The sequence below is a fragment of the Eschrichtius robustus genome, chromosome 11 (genome assembly GCF_028021215.1).
Source record: "Eschrichtius robustus isolate mEscRob2 chromosome 11, mEscRob2.pri, whole genome shotgun sequence".
Taxonomy (NCBI): Eukaryota; Metazoa; Chordata; class Mammalia; order Artiodactyla; family Eschrichtiidae; genus Eschrichtius; species Eschrichtius robustus.
The window spans coordinates 47,657,137-47,683,126 of NC_090834.1; the positions used below are offsets into that span (position 1 = coordinate 47,657,137).

General features: G+C 40.9%; 1 protein-coding gene and 1 long non-coding RNA gene across 6 annotated transcripts in view; one reads left to right on the plus strand and one right to left on the minus strand.

Annotated features, from left to right (window-relative positions):
• GRM5 (glutamate metabotropic receptor 5) overlaps window positions 1-25,481 on the plus strand; it is a 517,742-nt gene extending 492,261 nt beyond the window's left edge. The window contains exons 8-10 of one of the 5 annotated variants that reach the window (XM_068555174.1): window positions 9,051-9,146; window positions 24,584-24,698; window positions 25,290-25,481. In XM_068555174.1, the coding sequence (XP_068411275.1) occupies window positions 9,051-9,146; window positions 24,584-24,698; window positions 25,290-25,481 (403 nt within the window). Of the gene's footprint in view, window positions 1-9,050; window positions 9,147-24,583 lie in introns of all 5 variants that reach the window. The other 4 variants (XM_068555171.1, XM_068555176.1, XM_068555173.1 and 1 more) reach the window with 4 other exon arrangements.
• LOC137771636 (uncharacterized) lies at window positions 1,624-25,209 on the minus strand. Its single transcript, XR_011075393.1, has 3 exons — window positions 25,134-25,209; window positions 17,698-17,748; window positions 1,624-1,722 (listed from the first exon to the last, which is right to left on the minus strand). It is a non-coding gene; the product is annotated as an uncharacterized lncRNA (long non-coding RNA).
• Window positions 25,482-25,990: the final 509 nt, after the last annotated feature.

Here is a 25,990-nt window from a genome sequence, read left to right on the forward strand (position 1 = left end):
CACAGAGCTTCCAGGCCCTCTCCGGGCACTGCACTCTGAACATCTCTAAAAGTCACCAACCTGGAAGTTTCCAAACCTGTCCTTTGGGTTTTTATGGAGGCTTCCTTACATAGGTATGATTGATTAAATCACTGACCATTGGCAATTGAAATCAATCTCCAGCCCCTTTCCCTTCCCTGGAGGTCAAAAGGGTGGGATTGAAAGTTCTAACCCTCTAATCACATGGTTCGCTCCACTGGGCAACCAGGCCCCATCCTTAGCTGAGTTCCAAAAGTCACCTCATTAATATCACAGAAGACACATTTATCATTCTCAATACTTAGGAAATTTCAAGAGTTTTTACAGCTGTGAGCCAGGAACGGTGGAGAAAGACCAAATGTATATGAAAAATATATTTTGGTCATCTGAAATCTTATAAATCACAATACTGCTCTAGTTGTGACTACAGTTAGCATAGCTTCTGATACGTGAACAGTGGTGTTTGTACCATGGTTATAAGGTCCAACTGTTTAGGCATTCTCTAAATGTGGATTATTGAGAACATAATACTTTGTTTTACCCAGTCTATCTCCCTCTTTTTTTTTTTCTATACAAATCTAACTCTATGAAGACTCTCACACTTTTTATATACAATAATATGTACAGAAAAGGAACACTATTTAAAAGAATACAAATGGTTAGGTAAGATAAAGTATTTGGTAGTAACTTGCTTCTTTAGGGTTTTCATAAACACACACACACACACACACACACACACACTTATAAATAGCTAAGCATAAGTAAATGCTATAAACAACCTTAGAAATTCTTGGACTCAGCCTTGGTAGAGAAAGTAATGAAGCAAGGTAAGAGGTAGGAGGGTGCTGGCATTAGAGAATCTAAAATCTAATTCAGAGTGGCTTACATTATAAAGAAACCAATCTCACATAAAAAGAAGTTCTGAGGTTAAAGAGGCTAATTCAGTGGCTCAGAGACATTGCCTAGGACCTATGTTCTTTTAATCTTCCATGCCACCATTTTTTGGAATGTTGCCTTAACTTCTCTCATGCCCGCAGCATGGTTGTAACATTGTCGGGTATCACATCCAAACAACTGTCCACAGCAAAAAGGGACCATGTTTTCCAGTGTTTTCTTGATAAGACTAGAAAATTCATTAGAAATGTCCAGAATACCCTCTCTCATGATCATTGGCTGAAACTGATAAGTAAAATGGGTTACCATTATCACCTTAGTCTAATCAGCATCTAACTCCTCAATGTCAGAATGGGACAGCTTGGTATGAAGAATGGGGCTATATGAAAGAGAGGCAAATACTTTTTTTTAAATGAGGATCTTTTGTACAACCTTCTGTGTTTTACCTGCCAATCATTTTCCTTAGATTTTTTGCTTACTCCATAAGCTTCCTGCCCAAAATGGCTATTTCACTTTTCTACCCATACTTTCACAAACCTCAAATTCCACCCATTCTACTCTCACTGATTATCATTCCAACTTTGAGAGATCTCATGTCGTTTAGCACGAGCTTGCTCATCTTTCCTCCTCCCCACCTGAATATTTTCCCATAACATGGTTCTCCTTTTATTCATTCATTTATGCATATATTCATTCAACAAATATCATCACCTGTAATAAGCTCGGCAATGTCACAGGCACTGGAAAGATGGCAGTGAAGAAAACAGTCTAATATCATGGCTTCATAGAGCTCACATTCTTTTGAAGATTCTACCGGGAAAAAAGACAGTAAATAAAACAAATAAGTAAAATATAAATTATGTTGGATAAGATAAAAGCAGGAAATGGTACGAAGAGTGAGGTCACAGTTGCATTTTTAAACAGGGTGGTCATGGCAGGCTATATTGAGAAAGGAACATTTGAGAAAAGATTTAAAGGAGGTAGTCTCAAGATATTTTGTGGGGAAGCACTGAAGGCAGAGGAAATGGCCAAAGCAAACGGCACTTTAGTGGGAGGATGGCTGGTGGCTTCAAGCAGAACAAAGTGGGGAAGGGGGAAAAAAGTAAGTTATGGGATCAGAGAAATAATAGAGGGAGAAGATTATATAGGACTTTGTAAACCGTTATAAGAAATTTAGATTTACTCAGGGAGATGGGTTGAGCAGAGAAGTGATAAAAAAAGATGTTTGTATTGACAGGATTATTCTGGTTGCTGTGTGGAGACTGGATGGGTTGGGTGGTGGGGAGGGTTTTCATAAGGACAGAAGCAGGGCCAGTTTGGGAAGCTAGTATAATTTTCATAGTAAAAGATGACAGTGGCTTGGACCAGGGTAGTAAATAGAGAGGGTGGTAAGAAATGGTCAGATTCCGGGTATGGTGTGAAGATGAAGCCTGCAGTATATGCCAACTGGTTAATTATGAAGTATAAGTGAAAAAAGTGTGTTCTTTCCTTTTTTTCTGTAATTGTTTTATCTCAAAACTCTGCATTAGGTATTCCCTTTCCCCAAACATCTTTAATTTTTTTTCTCTCTTCCTTGGTCTCTTGACCTAAGTCTACAAAGTTGCTTCAGTTTCCACTTAATAAAAACAAAACAAAACCAAGCAAAACAAACAACAACAATAACAGCAAAGCCCTTTGGAGATTTGATAACCCCCCAAGTTACCTTTCCATTTTATTCATTTATTCATCCACATATTCATTCACAAGTTTTATTCACTCATCATCTTTTTTTAATTCTCTAGTTTTCTAGGTTTATGCTTAACCTTAGCCTCAAAACTCTGCCTTCTTGACAGCAATTTTGGTGTGAAAATCACTTATTGGGTTTTCTGTGACAAAGTGATTTGTTCTATAACTACTTCAATAATTTTTATTTTTGAGGAAAAGACTCTTTCCTTCCATATCATTTATCTCTGCTCATACCATACTTCTATTCTGAATAGCAGAATGCAGTTGAGGAAAAAGAGGATTTAAATTTACTTCATAAATGGGATGCATTTATAATGGTTTAAATGAGAGATTTCCTTTAAAAACACCCGCCTACACACTAACTCCCCAATCCTTCTCTCCTGACCTGTTGGTGACCATTCCATATTGAATTTACACAGAAAACATACATGAAATTTCCAACATTTTCCATCTTCCTTTCATTGACCTCTAAGAGAGACCACTGTTGGGTTTTTTTTTTTCCTCTAAATATTTTAAAGGATGATAGAATAAAGTAAAATATGTGTACAGTGGTTTCTACACAAAGGAGAAAATGTCTCCCTGTGGTTTGCACTAAACTGAATGATACCTAGTGTGGGAGCAGAAAATGAGCTGGGCGTTGTTAAGAGTTCAGAAGAATTAGCTCAACGCTCCTTCAAAGAGTAGAGTATGTGGCATAGTGTGAGTCAGTGTGGGAGAGAAGATGGTAAAAGAAAACTATTTCTCAAGATAATTTTAGTTACTGGAAGGAACAACACTTTGGGCAGGCCTTGACTAAATTATGGAGTCAGGGAAATGTGCCTCTGGCACCTTCAGCTTTCTCCTTTTCTGTCCCTTTTTTCCCTCTACTACTGAGACCTCTAGGATCTCAATGCTGTTTTTCCCCTCTCATCTCAACCACATACTCAGAGAGTCTGCAATATGTATCAGAAAACATCCCTCCAAATATGCCATGGGATGTCTATTCACAACAGCATTTGCTTCCTCAGCCCCCTCGCTCATGGATGATGGAAAATCTTTGCACTTGACATTAAGGGAAGGTGAGAGAATTTACCATGGAATCTTCTTAGCATCTCAGAAACAGTATCGTGTTGGGAAATTCCATTTACACATACTGGTCTTTGTTTCACCCACTGGACTTTTCCCTTCCAAACCATTTGAAGGCTCTGTCTGTAATCCCTATTTCTTGATAAAGACCCTCCTTCAACTTCAACCTCTTCACTAAACACTCCATTTACTGTATTTTCTTTACCTAAAACCTGGTTCTCTCCTAAGGACATTCCTTCCCCTGTAGGCCTTTCATAGAAGGTTACTTATCCTTCCACATCACATACTCCTCAGGGCACAGAGCTGGGGGTCAGCAACTCCATGCTACTTCCAGACATATTCCACATGTCATACAGAAATGTAAAAGTGAAAAACCGCCTTCATTGAGGCTCTTGACATCTAGTTATCCCTCTATCTTGCAACTTTCTTTAAAATTACTATTTACTACCAACTTCTGGGTAAAGAATTTCTGTCCACCCCAAGCTCTGCTATCATTCTGGGTTACTTTAGTGCCTATATAAAGAGGAAACCATCACCATGGGCTCATTTCTCAATTGTAATGATTAAATTCTAATGCAATTAGAATTATCATTTTAGCCATCCTACCTCTGGTAAACATATTACCTGAATCTCCCTCCCATAAGGAGTCCTTATGTCTAATAGCAAACTCTCTCTTTTCCTTCTAGCTTCAGGCATCATCCCCACAATACCTGCTATTTCACCTAATATACACATTCTTCTTTGAATTTGTTCATTTTATTCTGGTCTTTCACCTCATTCTGGACTCATTTATCCATTCTGGACCACGTAGCCTATATAGAAATTTCAGTAATCCAGTGTCTAGTAGATATTGGCAGAGACAGGGGAAAGGGAGTAAAGAAATGGAATTTTTTATTCAAATCATTATGGAGAAATTACATTTACTATCCAATCCTGAGTGATTACCCCCATATCTTTTAAATTCACCAGATGAACATGGGCTCTTGTAGAACTGAGTAAAGAGGAACTAGAGCTTCCTGGACAAAGGAGGTACAAAATGACCCAAAAAAAAAAAAAAAAAATCTTCATAGACGGCAACTAAAGCTAATTTCAGAACAAATCATTCTTAAATCTTTTAAACCTATTGTGACAGTTTTTCATGCTAAGATTATGGCCCAGAAACCAAAGTGTCAAAGCTATATTGAGCACAGATCTACAAGCCTGGAGACTGTAAAGGGAAAAAAATAGCAGATTGAAGAACCCTGAATTCAGTATCTAGCATATAGCAGGTACTCAGAAAACATTTAGAGGGAATGCTTCCATTAACAGTGTTATAGAAGTTTGTGAACAGGTAGAATGAGCGAGTCTGTAACCCTTCCCTCCACCACCCCATAGTTTACCTGCTCTCTGTGGGCACTTTCAACCATTCTCGCGGTATTTGCAGTCATCTGTATGCTAATGGCTCCCAAGTACATAATAGTCCCCTAACTTCTGGATTCTTAAACCCATGTGCCTACTGAATTTGTCCAATTTTATGTTCCACCAGCATCTCAAACCCAATATTCCAAAATGAAGCTTTTTATTTCTTCCTCCAAATATACTCCTTCTCCTATATTTTCTTAACTTGGTTAAGTGCACCACCCAAGGCAGTAACTGAGGTAGCATTCTACACTTCTCTCTCTTAAACTCATGGATAATCCTACTCATTCTACCTCCTAAATATTTTTGAAACTGTTCTCTAATTTTCCTCCGTATTATCACTACCCCAAGGAATTATCTCATCATCTCTCACATGAACTATTGCAACAGAATGAGTCGCTCTATCTCTAGTTCCATTCCCTCAAGTCCATAGTATTTTATCTAAATGTCAACTCTGACCACATTTTTTTCTTAGCCTCTCCATCCACACCGTGCATTTTACCTTGTGTTATTTACCCTAGGTTACAGTAAAAAATACCAAGCACTGTTTCCCCATGTATACTACGCTGTTTGCTCTTGATTTTTCTTCTGCCTGCCTACCCATCTTTTCACACTGCATTCCTACTCATCTTTCAAGATTTACCCTAGGATCATATCTCACTGAAGTTTTTCCTGCCATTCTAGTATGGGTTAGGAGTCCTTCTTGTATTCGTTTCTATAATAAAACTTCTCACGTTGTTTAAAAATTATCTGCTTACATTTCATCCTCCCACTCCAGGCTATGACCTTATCAACGGCATAGAGCTATCCACGTGCTCCTTATCACAGTGCCTTGCACGTGGAGTATTCAGTAAATGGTTTGAATGCTGTAAATTAGACATATGTAGTGCATCTATAGGAACCCAAATGAGGGAACACAATATAAAGTCCTACACTAGCTCCTCCACTGGCCATCCTTATTAACTCTACTACTTATTTGCAAAATGGGGCCTAGAAGAGAAAAGGTAAATAATAAGTCTTCATAGTTTTGTTTCTAAAATTACTGACACTGTTACTTATATGGAAGATGAATGGAAATAAGATGAGCTTTGGAGTCAGAGAGGCACATTTTCTAATACTGGGTTCCCCATTCATAAACCTTGTAAGCTTGGGCTTACGGACCCTGATCCTCAATGCCTGCCTCTTTGGAGTAAGGATAATAGCACCTACTTTGTAGAGTAGCTTTAAGAATTGAAGATAATATACCAAAAAGAACCAGGAACATTCAATATTCTGTTATCATTATTATTTCTATTATGACCTTGAATATAATCACAAAGCATTTTATTTGAAAACTGAGTTAATATTTGTAAAGCACGTAAAACAGTACCTCAAGAGTATGTGTGTACATGTGTGCATAACTGTATGTATATCTCTGCTTTAGTAAGTGCCTAAAAGATATATGAATTTATTATATAAGAGAAGTAATTTTCAATGATATTTTATTAGCTATAAATTCTGAAAATCTTTAACTATTTTAATTGACAGTTCTATAGTTCTGAAATAAGCCCAAATGGAAAGAATTATACAACTGCAGCAGAGACTATAAAAGCATCATTAGCTACCTTAAACAGTACATTATGGTGAATGGAATAATGAATAAGTGAATGAATGAAAATGTGGTTTATTTAAGTATCTGGTAAACATAGTTAAGCTGTAATTATAGTTATAGACAGGAAGAAGGGTCCCATCCAAAAGCAAAGATAAGCTTCCCAATCTGTAAATGACATTTTCACCTTGAATACAAGAACTATTTGAAAGTTCTAAATAAGTCTAATGTATCTCTTGCTTTATTGGAATAAGTTGGGATTTGTATTTTTTATTTTGTTTTGTAAAATCTTTTACCAAAAGAGAGTGGGTTATGAGAGAATAAGATGTTTCAAAAGCAGGGGCACCTGGCAGAGTGTGTATGTATGTGTGTGTGTACATGAGAGAGACAGACAGAGAGACATAGATAGAGACAGAAAGAAGAGCTTTGGGGCATGAAGAGTGTAGATGTCCTAAATTAGCTACGAAAAAATTTAAATTAACTGGAAATTAGCCTAACAGAAGATATTCAAAAATACTTTTAAGGACCCCTTTGTAAAGAACCATGAATACTTCTATTATTCTATTAATATTAATATTCTTTTAATTTAAGCTCTAGAGCAGCATTCTGACTATGCAACCCAATTCACAAATAAATACAAAATATTTTCTATTGAAATGTGGAATGTCCTTCAATGATTGGTACTTCACAAGGGATCCTCTTCCAAGGTGTTTTCTTTGGTGAAATAAAAGCTGCTCAATCTGGTTTGGTCCGATCCTTTATCTTCTCAAAGAAAGTCTTCTAAGTTCTTTTCCTCTCTTCTTTATAGCTTAGACCTAAAGTTACTGTGTACATACTGTCTTCTCCCCTTCCTTCTCCCATGAGACTGTGAGCTCTATGAGGCAGGACCTGAGGATTACTTATCTCTCTATCCCTAGGACAAAGCCCATTGCCTAGAATTTAATAGATGCTCAACTAATGTTTACTGAAGAAGGTAATCCATTTTGCTTGATTTAATGAGCCATTTCACTTTCACTCGAATACTAAATACTTTTCACATCTTAGAAGAGAAAAAAGTTATGAGGAAGCCCTTTGTCCCAGGACAAATAATGATTTTAATTTTGTTGCCTTTTGTTTTATTTAACATGAATTTTGAGACAGCAGGAAAAGAAAACTTTTTTAAAAAGTGACTATATCAAGGGTAAACAGTTCTTCTGATAGTCACTTTATCACTACCTGCTGAATACCAGGAACATGGATGAAGTGGCACCAGATCAGGCTCCAGATTTAGAAGGGAAAATGTAATAAAGATAATAAACCTTAAGAGTCTTGGACGCTTGCAAGCTCTACTGACTATTATTCTCTACTCACTAGGCTTGTGATTTTGGTCAAGTCAGTTAAGTAAGTCTCAGTTTCCTCATTTGACAAATGGGGATAACAATGCCTCTTTAGTTACCCCACAGGCTTAAACTGATGAATTAAAAAAAGATTATTTCTGTGAAAGCATGTTGGCTCTGAAAACTGTCATACAAATATAAGGGTTCATCTTGATGCACAATGTAGCAGACAAATTTTGGAAATCTCATAACTTATTTTAGATGAAACTTCTAGTACCTTCCAGGTGTGGTGAATTGCTAACTCTGATATAAAAGCTGTTTTAAGCCACTCACCACAATGCAAGCAGCCCAATACTGACTGTCACACTTCAGCTTAATGGTTATGTAAACCTCTCACATCCAAGGAACGTCTCTTTTCTCTTTGAGCATCACCAGTCTCTACTATCATGCTCAGACATAGTACCACTCAATGAAGGTTCATTAATGATAAGAATGACTTTTTAAACTAGAAGGCAAACACATTATAATGGCTAAAAGTGTAGGTTCTGAACTTAGATTCCTGTGTCCAAAATCCCTGATCAATCTACTTAATCCTTATAATCTTAGGTGTCTGCTTCAGTAAAATGGATATAATAATAGCAGAGGCTCTGCCACAAGTTGTTGCCAGGACTACATTTGGGTCAAATTCCAGCACCAGGACTGGCATATGGTAAACACTAAATAAATTCTAATTTACTGATATTCATCTTTTTCTTAGATGCTATGAATTACATCCTTTTTACCACTGACTATTAAGTGTGATCAATAGGCAATGTAAAAGGGTAGATCACATGTGGCTCAACCAAGGAGTAACCAAATTACCCCCCAGTGTTATCGATACACCATCACAACCATCTATAGCATCACAGGCCAGCCACCGCAGTGAAAGCAGGAGCCCTGTGCGGGCGAGGGGCCACCCTCTGCAGCCCCAGCTCTGCCTCAGCCCGGCCAGTGAAGCACACAATCACATCTTTCTGTTTGCTCCTGTCCTTGTTCATGCTCACCAGGTACAAAGACAGGAGACTGGCCCAGCACAAGTCGGAAATAGAGTGTTTCACCCCCAAAGGGAGTATGGGGAATGGTGGGAGAGCAACAATGAGCAGGTAAGCAAACTGTGAGTGGCCTGAGGTGGTGTGAACTACATGTACGCAAGCTACAGGAACAGGTGGCTCCCTGGTCTGGGTCCTCACTCAACCGCGCCTCCCATGCAGTGCGTCCAACCTGGGCCACCACTGGGTTTCTACGTGCGTTTGATTTGCAAAAACCCACGCCGCCGTCTTGTGAAGTGATGGGAGCCTCCTGTCCCGGACGCTGCTGTTCCCCAGGGTTGTGCGCTTTGCATGTCTGAAGCCTTAGCTCACAGTCAGTGTTCCTGTGGGTTTTAAATGACTGGTTACACGCTTCTGTGGAGTTTGCAAAGTGGAAGAGATTGGAGGAAATTCACATTTCAGGACTGTCCAATTGCTTAACAAAAACAAATGCAAAAGCCTAGGACTGGTTTTGAGGGAAGGCCTGCAGTGGAGGGGAGACTCCAGCCCTGATCCCACAAGCCTGGGAATTAACCTGACTTACTTTGAATGAAATGTCATCTCACGGCCAAGGGCAAATGCCAGGCCAAACGAGTGAACTGTAGAGGCCAGAGGCTTTTCGTGAACTGAAATCAGGAAAGCTAGTCCTCCTCTAGCTACCGTACCTTTGCAGCTCCCTTCCTTCTCTGTGTTTGGTGGTGAACACACCCTGTCGCTGCGCTGTGCATGTTCCGTCATACCAGGCCCTCCCAACCAAGCTGTGCCCAGGAAACTGGGGTAGCTGGAACTATAAGCATCGACTGAGCTTCGTTTGCATGAAATAAACGTGCTTTATTGCATGGGACTGGGTTTCAAGAAAAGGGCTCTGGAGATAAAGACGGCCAAGGCTGGCATTAAACAGTTCCAGAAGGCTGGAGGAGCCCTGAGTTGGGACATTGTCCCCCATGAACTAACTCCCCACCTCTAATTTGTTGTGGCATTTCCCAATCCATCTGTGGTACTGAAGTGTGGGAGGGAAGCTCTCGCAAATCAGCCTGGATTAAAGGCAAGGGCAAGTGCAGAAGGTACAGTGTGTACATATGTGTGCCCATGCGCTGAGAGCAGAGCTTGAGCTCCCGCTGCAGAGCAAGAAGAGAATCTAATCCTGTGAACGTTCACCTCCAAACGTTGCTTGATTCCGCAGTAGTGGGTGCCTTCTGGTTTTCAAAATAATGTCTAACTTTCTACAAGGACACTGCACAACTTCTGGGGGCCGTTCACATCACAGTCTGTGAAAATGATGCCCTGAACTGTGCAGTGTACAGCCTGAGCCATCATTCACAGCAGCCCTGGTCAAGAGCTTGGCTGACTTCGTTCACAGCTCCCAGAGACAAGGCAGTGAGAGCATGTGTACACATGTAGGCACATATGTGTGCACACTGGTGTATCTGATAGTCTTATGCCCACAATCCCTTTATACAGCTTTCTTTGGATCTCAGTGTGTCTGGAAGATAAGCCTCAGTGGATCATTTTGTGGCGGGTAACTCAACAGACTGCTACTGGGGCTCCTAGTTTCCTTCCATTCAGATATGACTAAGTGGCACAATTCCTCTACTTGAAAATCATTCAGACAGCATCAGAGTTGACAGGACAAGGTGAAAATGACTGCATCAAATAAGCGCAGGGGTTCTGTCCAAAGTGACTTGTAATTTGAGGCACTGTCTCGGACTGGAGTTCCCAAACATAGCAAACTTGGCTGCCTATCAAACATCCTAAGGCAAAATCTTGGGCAGCACAACCTAGGAATCTGTAGTGTAACAAGTTTCCAAGGTCATTCAGATTTAGTCAGTCCATAAACCGATATTCTGAAATAATCCACTTGTGTAGGAGATGACGTGAAGCTATTCGTGGCAAACATAAGGTCTCAATTCCGTCATGCGGTATTCTTGAGAGAGTTTAGTCAGTGCCTGGAACTCTCAGATCTGATCAGCCTAGCGATTAGATTTGCTCAAGGCTGTCTTGTTTGAGAATGGGGGCGGTCGGGGGAGGAGGGAGACAGGAGACAGTAAGGGGACCCCAGCTTCCTTGGGTCAGGTCCAGCTCTACAAAGGTAGCCACTCAATGTGTCTACACTGTAATGGTCTAAGTTTCCCTACAACAGTAAGATACCATTTAGCATTTGTTTGAATATAGCCAAGGTAATGGCAAGGCTTATTACACTGATATGTCCTGCTAGGCAGAGGGGAACAGTGTATGCTGTAGTTAAGAGAGTTCTGATGGAGCAAACACCTCAGCCTCACAGATAAGCATAGTCAAGTAGAAACAAATGATCTTCCCTTCCTACTTTTTCTTTCCATTTTCTTTAACATCAAGTAAAAATTGACAAAGAGAGAGAAAGCATATATGGGAGGAGTCCTTCTATTTGTTTATACGAATACACACACAAAATATCTATCCAAAAGAAATAAGTTTAAAATTACTATTAAGAGAAAGATATTAAGATATCAGAGAGGAGACAACTGCAATGTAAACTATTTCTAAATAAGGGGTTAGAGTAGTTAATCCCAATTTGCTTGCTCTGGAATAGAATGGAAGGGCTGGAAAAAGAATAACTGTATGGGACTTTCATAGATACTTTTAGTACCAGCTGATAAGGCCCTCTTTCTTATCCATTCCCACTCCTCCTCCCAGTTGCTTCCCAGAGTCACAGTCAAGCATCATATTTACTCTGCAAACATCTGGGCCGATTCTGCGGCCATTACCAAACAACCAGTCCCAGGGAGGGGCTGAGGAAAGCGCCAACAACCACAGAAAACCAGCAGTGTCACCCGGCATCTCATTTGCCTATGTTTTCTATGATGAAACTACAGAATGGACCAGACCCTATGAAGTCATGCCTGGGGAGATTCTTGCAGAGCCACGTTGCCTGGCAGGAGAGAAGGAGTTTTACAAGGCATGCAGTCATAGCACAGCAGAACAGCATGACCTTATCTGCAACATTGGCAGGGCCTTAGAGACACCCCCTCACATCTCCCCCCTCCCCCCCCCACTTGGAAAGGAAAAGGAACATTGTATGTATCCATAACATTCTAGCTTCCTGAAATACAATGTCGCCGTTTTCCCTTTATGTGAACATTCTTTTTCTTTCTGCCTGACTATAGCAGAACTTGTCACCTTTTCATATTTTCACAGTGGACAGTCTAAGTGTGTTTCAGAGCAGAGTCTTCCTGATTGCAGGAGAAGTGAAAGAGAGTCCTAAACAGGGAGGTGCTCTAAGAACCAGAAATTCTCTAAGCCCTGTTACGTGGGAGTTCATACGGAGATGGTCCGCTCTCGGGATTGGCTAAATCCTCAACAATGAATGTTACTATTGCCTGTCTCAGCAGGGGGATTCCGCCCCAGTGCTCCCTGGAATCTGCATTCTGATGTGCTTATGTTATACCCCATGAAGGAGAGGCACAGACATTGAGTCTCCCAGTCTCTCTTTGAGAAAGGGCCCCCTTAATCGAATGATACAGATCTAAAGCCCCCATTCAGTGCTTGAAGGAAGGAGGGTGGTAGGGGGTTATTTTTACTGTTGCTACATCATGATATCAATTATGTGAAAGATCAACCCCTAGTCAGTTGAGTAACTGATTTTCTCCTACTAGATGCAGCATCTAATTTTAGTGGGTATAATTGTACAATAACACCTTAGGGAATCTAGTAGCAGCGATGTAACAATAGTCATTATTAAATGAGTAAGAAACTCAGATTTGAAAGTAACCCCAAAATGTGATTATCTGTGTTAGGATTTTTTTGCCTCTCATTCCTTCAATTATTTCTTCCTCCATGTAATGATCATTTACTAAGCACCTACTATGAGCCAAGCACTGACAAGACTCTGGAGATAAGTGGATGACCAAGTCAAGACTAATGCCCTTGAAAATCAATTGTCTATTGGGAAACAGAGTCAGAAAAACAGATCACTGCCGTGCAATATGGAAGCCCTCTCCCATAGAACAATTATTTATCAGATTAACTCCTCATTTAATATCATAAACAATAACCTATGCCAGTGCAAACAGAATTAAGAGTAATAGAAACTAAATAATAATAAACCTGAATCAAGTGTTCAGAAACAGCTAGGCACACAGTTATATACAATTCAGAGTCTATAAAATGCTCAATCTAAAGACACAGAGTGGCAGATCGGATAAAAATACAAGAGCCTACAATATGCTGCCTACAAGAGACCCACTTCAGGGCAAAGGACACACACAGATTGAAAGCAAAGGGATGGAAAAAAGGCATCTCATGCAAACAGAAATGACAAAAAAGCAGGGTCCCAACACTCGTATCGGACAAAATAGACCTTAAAACAAAGGCCATAAAGAAAGATAAAGAAGGACACTGTATAATGATAAAAATTCAGAGTCCACAGAAGAGAAGGAGGCTGCCTTTGCAGCACAGCAGAGGCCAGCTGGGCGCTGAGCCATAGGTTAGGATGGCTGCAGTAGTCTTCTCTTCACTCCTCCCCAAAGTCAACTTCAAATTAATGTTATAACTTATATTTAGAGATGTTCTCAAACAAGTAAGACTAATAATAACAATTGCTTCCATTACTGTAATTACTATGCATCAGATACTGGGGTAGTCCCTTCACAAATGTTATACATTAAGTTCTCACAAGAACATTATAAGCAAGATATTTTTCCTTTCCATGGTATATATGAGATCATACAGTATTTGTCTTTATCTGCCTTATTTAACTTAATATAATGCCCTCAAGTTTCATCCACGTTGTCACAAATAGCAGGATTTCCTTCTATTTCAAGGCTGAACAATATTTTCTTTATCCACGTTTTCTTTATCCATTTGTCCATCAATGGACTCAGGTTGCTTCCATATCTTGGCTATTGTAAATAATGCTGCAACGAACATTAGGGTACAGATATGTTTTCAAGATATTGATTTCATTTCTTTGGATAAATACCCAGCGTTGGAATTGCTGGGTTCATATGGCAGTGTGATTTTTAACTTTTTGAGGAACCTCCAAACTGTCTTCCACAGTGGCTGCACCAATTTATATTCCCACCAAAGTGTGCAAGGGTCCCCTTTTCTCCACATCCTTGCAAACGCTTGTTATTTCTTCTCTTTTTGATAAGAGCCATTCTAACAGGTATGATGTGATATCTCACTGGGATTTGGATTTGCATTTCCCTGATGATTAGTGATGTTGAGCACCTTTTCATGCACCTGATGGCCATCTGTATGTCTTCTTTGGAAAAATGTCTCTTCAGAAGGGACACATTTTCTTTATCCATTTATCCACCAATGGACATTTAGGTTGTTAGGCTACTATGAATAATGCTGCAATGAACATGGGGGTGCTAATACCTCTTTGAGATCCTGATTTCAATTTTTTTGGATATATACCCAGGAGTGGGATTGCTGGATCAGGTGGCAGTCTGTTTTCAATTTTTTAAGGAACTTCCATACTGTTTTCCACAGACGTTGCAACATTTTGCATTTTGCACAAGGGTTCCAATTTCTCCACATCCTCACCAACACTTGTTATCCTTTGTGAGATTTTTTTAATAGTTATCCTAACAGGTGTGAAGTGATAATACTGTAATGTACACTAAAAAATTTAAGAGGGTAGGTCTCATTTTAAGTGTCCTTACCGTAATACAAGGAAGGAAGGAAGGAGGGAGGGAGGGAGGGAAGAAGGGAGGGAGGAAAGGAATGAAAAGATACATCATGAAGCACGTGAAGCAACCCAAAGGGAATGGAACTGGAATTGACTTAGTGCCTCACATCTGTGGCATGGCCCATTTTATGCAATAAGAAAAAATAATCCAGAAAATTGCTTTCTAAAATGAGGAGCTTTGTATATGTAATAAGCATGTTAGTGGTAGATGTCCAATCAGGATTCAAGCCTCGAAACCAGAGTACTCTTCATACATCAGATTTAAGTTACATGCATTAGCTGAGGTGCTTTAACTAAGGTCAAAAGGAATATTCTGTCTAAACAGAAATCATTTTTTCAGCAACCACTGTAAAATTCCGGGGACATTCTCTTATCCTACAGTCCCTCAGGAGTCATCTCTGCAATGTTCAGGTGAATGTTGACACAGGGCTTTGGAATTTATTATCAGGTCATTTTATGGACACAAACTTGGGTGTTGCCATTTCCCTTGCTGCTCCACAAAGGTATGTCTTGTCAGCCCTTTGGTTCAGTGTGTATCTTGCCCCTCAGCACAGAGACAATATTGCGTGGTGGCAGTGATCTGGATTTAGGGTCATATTTGAGGCACTGTTCTGCCTTTTATTTGAGTTAGACAACTTAGTTAAGTTCCATAAACCTCAGTTTTTGCATCTATAATACAGGTTAATAATACCTGTCTACACCAAGCACTCAAGGTGAAAGAATTTACTTCATTTGCTTGACACTCCCAGCCCACCTACTCTGCATCAGGCACCATACTAAGCACAGGAGATGCATGTAGGTGCTGCCCTTGGAGTGTTCCAAGTTTTGTGCAGGAACAGACCTATAAATACGTCATTAGAAGTGCTATGTCAAACAGCTGTTGTGAAGGTCAAATATAATAATACAGGTGAAAACACCTTGTGAAGTAGAAAGTGCTATTCAAACGGGAGCTACTATCATTCCAAGACTCTCCTTTGCCATCAATCCCAATCCCATGTTTTATTCAAGGTTTAAATCAAGCTGGATTCTTCCACAAAGTCTTCCTGGCAGCTTCAGCCCATAGGCACGAAACAGCTGTGTCTTCTTTTGTTCTTTCTTTACCCACTTGCAATCTGGGCATTATAGTGATTGCTGGGGGAAAAAAAAATCATTTCCTGTTTTGGAAAAAAAATCTTCTAATCTTAGTTGAAGCACCTCAACTAAACCTAGAACTTATATCTCAGTATGAGGAGTCTAGTTTTGAGTCTGGCTTACTGAATTATGGATCAAAAGAAATAGCTTAATTTGAGAAAGAAAACTCTGTGATGATCCAACAAACTGCCTCTGCTTGGCACATGCTCCTGCATGCCCTTCGTTAGATGCTTCCTCTTTATAAGAACTTGGGGGAAGTAGCAGCAATCCTAGACCATCAGGCACTTTAATAACCCACCCTGATTGGACATGGAACATTCTGAAAAGGCCTCCGCTGCTGTTAGACCAAAGACAAATTAAAATAGGGCTGAATGGTTCTCCTCCCGCTAGGATTTTATTAGGGACTAAATGCCTACTACGAGATGTCCTCTGAGGGAATTATCTTAGAAGCATGCCGCCACTACTCCCGCTCCAGCTACTTAAGAGAGGTGAAAGTCCACCACGGGGTTGTTGGAAGGGTTTCACAGGGCTAAACACACGAATTAGCTTCTTTGCCGTATATGCAAGATGTATATTAACTGGATCTTGTTTATCCATGTTATTTTAACATTCCCCAGGCTTTAAGGCCTCGGTAAGCTCCACTTTATTTGCAAATCCTTCCTTGAAACTTCTTTCCCCCGTGAGCAACCCTTTCTCTGAATTCCTCTAATACCAACAAGAAAAACCCAAAGCGCAAGGACAAATGTCTTTTTTTCACAATGGTTTTCATATCAGTATGTTCCTTTCCATCCTCATTTTGGCCACACCTGTTAGCATCTTACACTGTATCCCTGCACTATTAAAACAAGCATTTAAATCTACTCTGGGTACCACTATTGCTTGTGTCAATCTTCTTGGTTCCTCATTGCCTGAAGGACTAATTAACTTAAATATTAATTAGGCTTGAACGTTTTCCTGAAGTAGGACCAGGACTGGGGCCAGACAAGGAATAAGGTCAATGGATGAAGCTGTGGTGAAGGTTTAGAAAAGATTATGGCATATATGGTTCCTGCGCTCAATTGTTTTTGTTGAGCTCGAGAAAGAAGATCAAATGCATAAAATATTAAATAACAACAGAGAATTCTTACGGCTGAAGAATAACACAGAAAAGCAATGGGTACTCCTTGATATATTCATTTATTGATTGATCAAGCATGTAGGTTACATATGCATCTAATAATCAGACCATCTTTCTGGTCTAACATATTAGACCACCCGTTTATCCCAGACACTAATAAGAAGTCCAAGGCTGATTACTCATGAGTTATTAAAATAGCAAAAGAAAGTCTTGGGTTGGCCAAAAAGTTCGTTCTTGTTTTTCCTCTAAGATGGTACGGAAAATCCGAACGAACTTTTTGGCCAATCCAATAGAAGAAAGAAGATTCTTGTAGGTCAGGGGTGGCCAGGAAGAATTTTTACAGCAGACAAAAAAAGTCTAAACTCTACCTTCTGATGCCTCAACTTCTTACTCTATACGCACACAGTCAAACTGGACTACTGGTTATTTCCTGGAAAATTCTTTGTGGATTCCTGGACTTCTGTCACTGCTATCCTTCCTGGAGAGCAATTCTTAGCACTCTCTTTTTGGATTTTGCCATAACCTACTAATTATTCAAGGCCTAGGTGCAATCTGTCTCCTGTAGGCAGGCAACATTCCCTGGCCAACCCCCTCCCACTAGAAATGATTTCTTCGTGTTGTGAAGTTCTGAATCCCTTGTGATCTGTCCCCTCTAGGAACTCAATGAACTGAATGCTTGTTCCCATGCTCCATCATCCCTCACTCACCTCATGATTAGCATCCTTCCTCCTGGCCATCTGCTTCCTCATTTCAAGGTCCTAGGTAAAAGAAAAACCACCTCTATCAGAATACTGTAATTCATATTGTTAGCCTTCTTCTGTAAGTATTTTCTCTTGACATCAATTATACCCTCTTTGAGGGAAGTCTCTTACATCAGTAACTTCTCAGCCGCAATATCAAAAAGCACTGATGAATCAAAATCATTGGCAAAGGTACCACAAATCACTTACTACCAATATTAGTTGAAACACCAAAATTTTCAAAATAGTTCAGATTTAAGATTATCCCTGAAATTACACCACTCTCATTTACTGGTATTCCAAAATAAGTCAGAGAGAAAATAAGTGTGCTATACACAGGACAACTGTCTTCTGTTGAATCACAACATGAAAAAAAAAGGCTGAAACTGCCTTATAATATTAATGTATATGGCTGTAAGCTTCAAGTGCCTTCATCATCAAGGCATCCAATCATTATCCTTGACAAAGGTGATATAGGTGCTCAGTCAACCTGTGCTATTTGAGTTAGCAACCAAAGAGAGATGCAGGGTGTTTTCTTGAGACTGCAAAATATATTGCAGTGTCAAGATTAAGAAGTAAAGCAATACAGGGTGAGTAAGAGAGAATATAAATCAAATTACTACTAACTTATCTACTTAAACACACATACCATCACAGGTAACATCTGAGGCTCTCTGCCATGGAATAAGGAGAGCTCACTTCAAAAAACAAATATGGACAGTGTACTGTCATGGAAAATGGAATTGAAAATCATGACATATTAGTCCCCACTTTGTCATTTTCTGTGTAACCCTGGGTAAATCACCTATTCTGAGTCTCGGTTTTCTCATTTTTGGAAGGAGGATAAACACTTTGAGCCTATCAACCTCTGACGATCAGTGTTCCTAAAAGTGCTTTATAAAGCACTAGGAAAACAGGTGGTATCGCTTTGATTATGATGTCTCTACCAGGTAATTTAGTCCTTGACTTCATTTCCATTTACCCAAGTGTTTTTCTCTATATGTGCATCTCTAATGCATACATCATCCTGGCCATTTAAATTGTTTTTGACAGCAAAATAGCTATTTACATCCATTTATGCTATAACTGGGTAAATTTATATAGATGATTCTGCCATTTTCTTATATATTACGGTGTGTTTTTCAGTGTAATTGTCACAATCAAGATGTCAGGTTTTAGGCAAGGCTCAGAAAGAAATTCTCCCACCTAATTTAGAATGTCTGAATATAAACAATATCAGATTCCTCAGTATTTTTTAAAACTATATTTCCATATTTTGTAGTTCAAAACAAATTACTGAAAGCAAAACAGATTGATTTATAAAAGTTTAAGATAAAGCAGAAACTAACACACCCCTGTAAAACAATTATACTCCAATAAAGATGTTAAAAAAATTTTTTAAATTAAAAATAAAAGTTTAAGAAAATGTGCAGAAAATGGAACTGAAATTGCAAATTTTCTGCTTATAATATTCTTAATTCATAAAATTATTTTATTGACCTAATACTGTCTGATGTCATTCCAAAGACATATTTGCTAATGGTGTTACAAGGTTTTTGTATTTTTTAAATACGTTTTTGTATTAGGAAGCTCATAACCTTACTATACCTCTCTCCTGGCTACCCCTTAACTCAAAATCACAAAAAAGAGAGGTTTAGTAATGAAGATAATTTTTTCATAAAAATAATTTTTTGATTTTCAGAGGATACATTTGATTTTTCTTATGCCCTGAAACTACGCAACTTAGGAAAGTATTAATAAACAATGTAATGTAACAAAAGGAGGATAAGGGCCTAGTTTTTTTTTTAATTTAGTGAAATATTCTGAGAATTTTAATTGCTTATATGCCATTAATAAAACCCTAAACGAGTTCTGAGGGAAAAAAATCACACAGATCATTCAACAGCCATTTAAAATGAACACAAAAATTCTAAATTCCTGGACTTTTTTGACAGTCAAACTCTCTCTTTATTAACATTTGCTTCCTAACGATGGTGTGCCATGGCAGTATGCTCTAATGCCTGCAGGTTTTGGCAGGTGAGTAGAGAAATTGGGGGAGGTCACTGAGCTGACATTTGGAGCCTGCTTGAAATGAATAAGTTAGTTAAGTGTCCCACATGGAAGAGAAGAGGGAGAGCAAACTTCTGAGAATAAAGGTAGAAGGGGTCATTTTGGCAAACCCAAAATATAAACAAAAAGCAAACAAACAAAAAAACCTAACCCTCTAATAACCCTCTTTCTTACTGAAAGGCTGAATTTTGTTGTTTTTGTTTTTCCAGAAATAAAGAGCAAATCATCATAAAAATGAGAACATTAGACTACATAGTATTATATATGGCAAAAGGGCTAACTGGTGCCTGCAAAGACCAAGGTTTTTGTGTTGTTTTCTTCTCTTTTGTTTGGCCAGTTTGTCCTCCTTCCCAGATGTAGCAGACCATTGGTTCTGTCTCTCCCTCCAATCTTCCTTCCTCTTCCTCCTTTTCTAATGCCCAAAATATTAGCTGGGAAAGGTGAAGTGCTGTAGACAGGTAAGGAAAAGTTTGTTCCTTTTTCTTACCTCAGGCCCTAGGACAAATGTATAATCCTGATGTTTAAAAAAAAAAAATTATCAGCCTAAATACTAATAAACAACATTTTACCTCCATTGAACGGAAAGTTTGATGGTGATAACCCCTTGCAGAGGTGCTATGCTTTATAAAGCACCCTAATGTATATTACTCTTTTGGTTCCTCCCAGAAATCACGTGAGGTGAGGAAGGGTGGTTCACTTCTTCTATTTTTTACCAATAAGCAAAGAGGTTCAAAGGTATTAAGTGACTTGCCCAACATCAATCAAGGCCAGATCTTGGAGCCACATTCTGGGTCCCCTACTGGTACTGCCTCAATAAACTGTCATCACTGAGAAGTTTCACTAAAACAGATATATACGAACTACAAAAAAGAAATCAACACTTCCTTTGTGATTTTCATGATAGATATCAAGATCTGTCTTGTTGTACTTAGTTTATGAAATACCTTTTCATACATCCTTTTCAGTGCACACTGGGTACTAATGATTACATTGAGTTATATAAGAAGTAGATGGATCCTCAAGACAAAAAAATTTCATTAATATTGAATTATTTTTAAAACTTAATTCTAACAAAAGTAATTAGTATGAATTTTTTAAAATGGAATGCATTTATCCACTCAATTATCAGCCAAAAAATATTATTGAGCAGGCAATGCACTGGGTATTGTGGATATAACAGGAAATGAAGAACCTTCTGTCTCTGCCTTCAAAACACTCCATCCAGCAGATGAGATGGACATACAACAAAGAGTTATTCAGTGCCTATGGCAGGGACAATGGGAATCTAACCCAGTCAGGAGAGGGGTCAGGAAAGCTTCCTTCAAGAAAAAGCAATTAAGGTGAAGTCAAAAAAAAAAAAAAAAGGATAGGAAGTACTTAGGTAAAAAAGAAGGAAAAGGCAGAGGAGGCAGCTCAATGAAAGAGCAGGAAGAAGTAAACTTTGGAAGTGGAATAAGAGAAAAGACACATCGCAGATAAAACCCTCTGTAACTCCAAAGCTGGGTACAATCGGTCAGGGTAAGAAGGAACAACCAGAAGTATGTTATGGCCTTACCATAAATATTTACTTTGCACTGAATTCTCTGCTCCTCAACCAGAGCTCAAAACAGCATTGGGTACAGTCGGCCCTTCGTATCCCCTGGGTATTAATTCCAGGAGCCCCAGCAGAGACCAAAGCCCAAGCTGCTCAAATCCCTTACATAAACGGCATAGTACAATGAATACAGTCGGTCCTCAGTATCCTCAGGTTTCGCATCCGCAGATTCAACCAACATTAGACCTGACTGCTTTGAGTTGCATCCGCAGATGCGAAACTGCAGAGGGCCGACTGTAATATATTATTTTTGTTTCTTGAAGCTTAGTATTCACACAGAATGCAAAAAATAACATCTTAGATACCTTCTCCTTACCAGAACCTTTCACTTTCATTGTCTCATTTAATCTCCTCACAACAATCTTCACCAAATGATATACTATCTGCTTTTTTTTTACTGAGGCTTAAGGAGATTATTATTTTCCAAGCATCCAGAATGGCAGATCCAGGATTAGAATACAGATTTTAGGATCCTTTGTCCACTGCACTTTCCATACACCACACAACAGGCCTGTTGCCTAAAGAATCCTATTCATCCATCAAATGCTTATTAAGATCTTGCTGTGTGCCAGTGAATAAGGTAGATAAGGTCTCTGTCTTCATAGAAACTACATTCTACTCATAAACAGACTAACGTCTGTTGTAGGTCAGTTTTTTCTTAAGAATCTCCGTTTGCTTTGGAGAAAAAAATATTCCATGACCCAAGAAATGAAATGAAGTGCTCAGATTTGGACTCCATGTCTCTGGTGTGTCCTGTGTCCATTTCCATTGTTATTCAGATTGTCTGGTGCTCTCTCTCCCAAGTGGCCATAGACCCTGTGACACTGTGAGTAAAGACATGGCCAGGAAAGACGGCAGTACTTTGTACAGATTGTTTGGTTAGGACAGTTTCCTTCTGCCACACTGAAAACCCAAAGGTTTTTCAATCTGCTATCATGTTTCGGAGCCCGGCTACATGTGATTCCAATGACTGTCACTGTTAAAGTTATGTTCCATCAAAACCTCTCTGTGCTGGGAGCAAGAACTTTCCTAGAGCTTGGTAGAATGAATCCAGTTATACTTCTAGCTTCTAGCCCATGCTTTGTGTCAAAAGTGGCCTCAGCTACCTGAAAAACTAATTGTCCCTCAGACATGTCTGTTTCTTATCTTGCCAGTAGGAGAGAAATGGGGTTGTTGGCAACCATCCTCCCAATCAAATCATCTGGCCCATTTCTTCTGTGCCATGTTCCAGAAGTTAGTGGACACTTGGGAAAAAGAAAAGTAATGCACTGAAAACATAAAGGGTGTCAGGTCAGGTTAATGCAAAAACATAAGAACAAACCCTGAAACTCTCTGGAAAGGAAGTTAACAGGTTGGCAGGGTCCCTTCTGCTGTGCTGGGAATGCACAGCAACCTCCAAACTTGGAAATAATTTGTTCATTATTTGCAGGAAAAGGGGTGAGGGTGGAGGACATTTCACATTCAAGAATTTTGAAGGACAACAGGTTGCAAGACACTGGGTATATTAAATGGAATGAGATTTCAGTGCAAGGAGCAGAGAAAGGAAGACCACAAAGTGGAAAGGGACAGATGAAGACATGGGAAGCAGTGTGGGAAAGAGGCAGGAAGCATGTTGTTATAGGGGCTGCAGAAACAGTGGTCCCTTATTAAGGGAGTGGACGTCTCAAGCAAAAGAGAATCTTGAAGTTGCAGTTTGCAGTCCCAAGGCAGGTGGGCTCCAAACACAATTCAGTCCCTTGTCTGATAAAGGCAGGTCAGCCCTCCAGCAAGGAGGCCAAGGGAGCAATGGGAACCCAGAGAGAAAGGATAATTTCTTGTTAGAACTTCTCAGTCTGTGAAACACCTGCTGCAGAAATCATTTTAGGGAGCAGGGGGCAGAGTGCTTGTAAAATGCATAGATCCGTGGAACCCAATCTGGACAATCAGAATCTCCTGGGGTTCACCCGGGTATTTGACAAATACCCCAGGTGAGTCCTATGCACAATTAAGTTTAATAACCACCAGCTGAGATGATAAAATTGGGTGGTCAAAGCCTTTGTTCAGAGACTGCCCAAGGCTATCTCTTGGTCACAGCACCTAGAACAGAGCTGTCTGGATGTAACAGACCCCCTAGTTACAGAGATCTTGTATTGCTTTGTGGGAAATCACATGAGGATCTCTCCATATAACATCCCTGAAGGTCAGAGCACATCACCTGACCATAGGTGAGGCTCTCGATAGAGAGTTTGTAGTTCCAGGTAAGGAAGGCACAGTCAGGCTCTGAGGCTGAGGCATCAGCCTCATTAGAGGCTTTCTTCACCACAGCAGATTTCAGTTCCCAGAGTGGAGATGAAAAAGGACTACTTGGGAAAAAGAAGAGGGAGAAAGGTCCTAAGAAACCATGTCAGTCAGACAACACTCATCGAGACCCTAATTCGAAACTATACGCTAGGTGCCAAAGGCAATAATACTGCATGCTCTCTCACAGAATTGTTAAAGTTTTAGGCCGTCAAATAAATGCGTGAGGAAATTTCTACCAAGTAGAAAAGTTCTAATTAATTACAAATTAGTGTATGTGTTCACTGAATTTGTATCTTCCACCAGATAAGCCAGACTAAGTACAAACATGTTCAAAGCCAGGAGTTCTTACAGAAATCCCTAGTTAAATGCACCAACCATGGGCGTGCAGAATAAAAACTGAATTGGAACCACTATCTACTTCCTGGTAACCCCTGACTCCTACCCTCCCCTGCCCTCTGATCACTGGGTTGAGCTGAGGTCCTAGTTCTATTTCCTTTCAGAGGCTGCCAACTTCGGGAAGCCCGTGCCCTGTCCCGGGCACGTCTGCACACAACCACAATACTGCAAGCCCTCGCTTCTAGGTTTGCAGCCTAACCAGCTGTTGCACTCACGGGTGGTCTCAGAACTACTGCAGAATCCCCATACACAGCCCTTTATCCACACTAATATCCCCTTTGACACACTTCCGTGGTCATGATGAACGGAAGACCAGATACAAGAAAGCAGCCTTTCACTCAAGCAAGCAAAAGCCACGTCCAAGATCTCTTTCCCTGGTGTCCTTTGATGCCTTATTTCCTGGGAAAACAAGAAAAGTCCTCCCCAGTCCGAGTCCCACGGCCGCCCACCACCGGGGAAGCCCTCCCGTCCGGGGCCTCGCGGAGTCACCTCTTGTCTCCCTTCTCTCCGCAGCTCCAATGGAAAATCTGTCACGTGGGCGCAGAACGAGAAGAGTAGCCGGGGGCAGCACCTGTGGCAGCGGCTGTCCATCCACATCAACAAGAAAGAGAACCCCAACCAAACGGCCGTCATCAAGCCCTTCCCCAAGAGCACGGAGAGCCGCGGCCTGTGTGCGGGTGGCGCGGGCGGTGCGGGCGGCGGCGCGAGCGCGGGCGGCGCAGGCGCGGTAGGCGGCGGGCCCGAGCCCCCGGACGCCGGCCCCAAGGCTTTGTACGACGTGGTGGAGGCCGAGGAGCACTTCCCCGCGCCCGCGCGGCCGCGCTCGCCGTCGCCCATCAGCACGCTGAGCCAGCGCGCGGGCTCGGCCGGCCGCACGGACGACGACTTGCCGTCGCTGCACTCGGAGCCCGCGGCGCGCAGCAGCTCGTCTCAGGGCTCGCTCATGGAGCAGATCAGCAGCGTGGTGACCCGCTTCACGGCCAACATCAGCGAGCTCAACTCCATGATGCTGTCCACCGCCTCTCCCGGCCCCGGCGCGGGCGCCCCGCTCTGCTCGTCCTACCTGATCCCCAAAGAGATCCAGCTGCCCACCACCATGACCACGTTCGCCGAGATCCAGCCACTGCCCGCCATTGAGATCACCGGCGGCGCGCAGCCCGCGGCCGCGGCCCCGCCGGCTGGGGGCGCTGCCCGGGAGCCCCCGGCGGCCGGGCCCGAGGCTGCGGCCGGCAAGCCGGACCTGGAGGAGTTGGTGGCTCTCACCCCGCCGTCCCCCTTCAGAGACTCGGTGGACTCGGGGAGTACCACTCCCAACTCGCCAGTGTCCGAGTCGGCCCTCTGTATCCCATCGTCTCCCAAATACGACACACTTATCATAAGAGATTACACTCAGAGCTCCTCGTCCTTGTGAATGTCCTTGGAAACCACGCTGGGTTCCCAAACGGAGCCGAGGCCTCCGGTGTTCCCACAGACACAGTCGCCTGATTAAGACCCGAGGTGGAAGACGCCAAGTACACCTGTAATGGAAACAAGAGATTAATAGTGCTATTTAACATCAACCGACGAAGACACCAACTACAAATCTTTTGGCAGATCTTCTTCTAGTGGCCTTAGAAAACATGGGCTTTTAAGAAACACTGCTTCTGTTTTTGAGGGCTGATAAGGAGTCTGTTGAAACAGTTACATACTAAGTGCTTTGCTCTAGGGAAGCAATGAGTGTGAAACAGCGTAATGGAGGGGAAAAGGCATAGTTAATAAGCAACTGTAAAAAAATGTTTTGTTTGTTTACTTTCATTCTTTTCCCAGAAGATTCTTTGATTCACCAAACATGAATGTACATTTTCTAACAAACTCAAAGTCTGGGACCAAAACGTCAACTTTTCTCTTCCTCTTTTTTTTTTTTTTCGTTTTTTCTTTCCT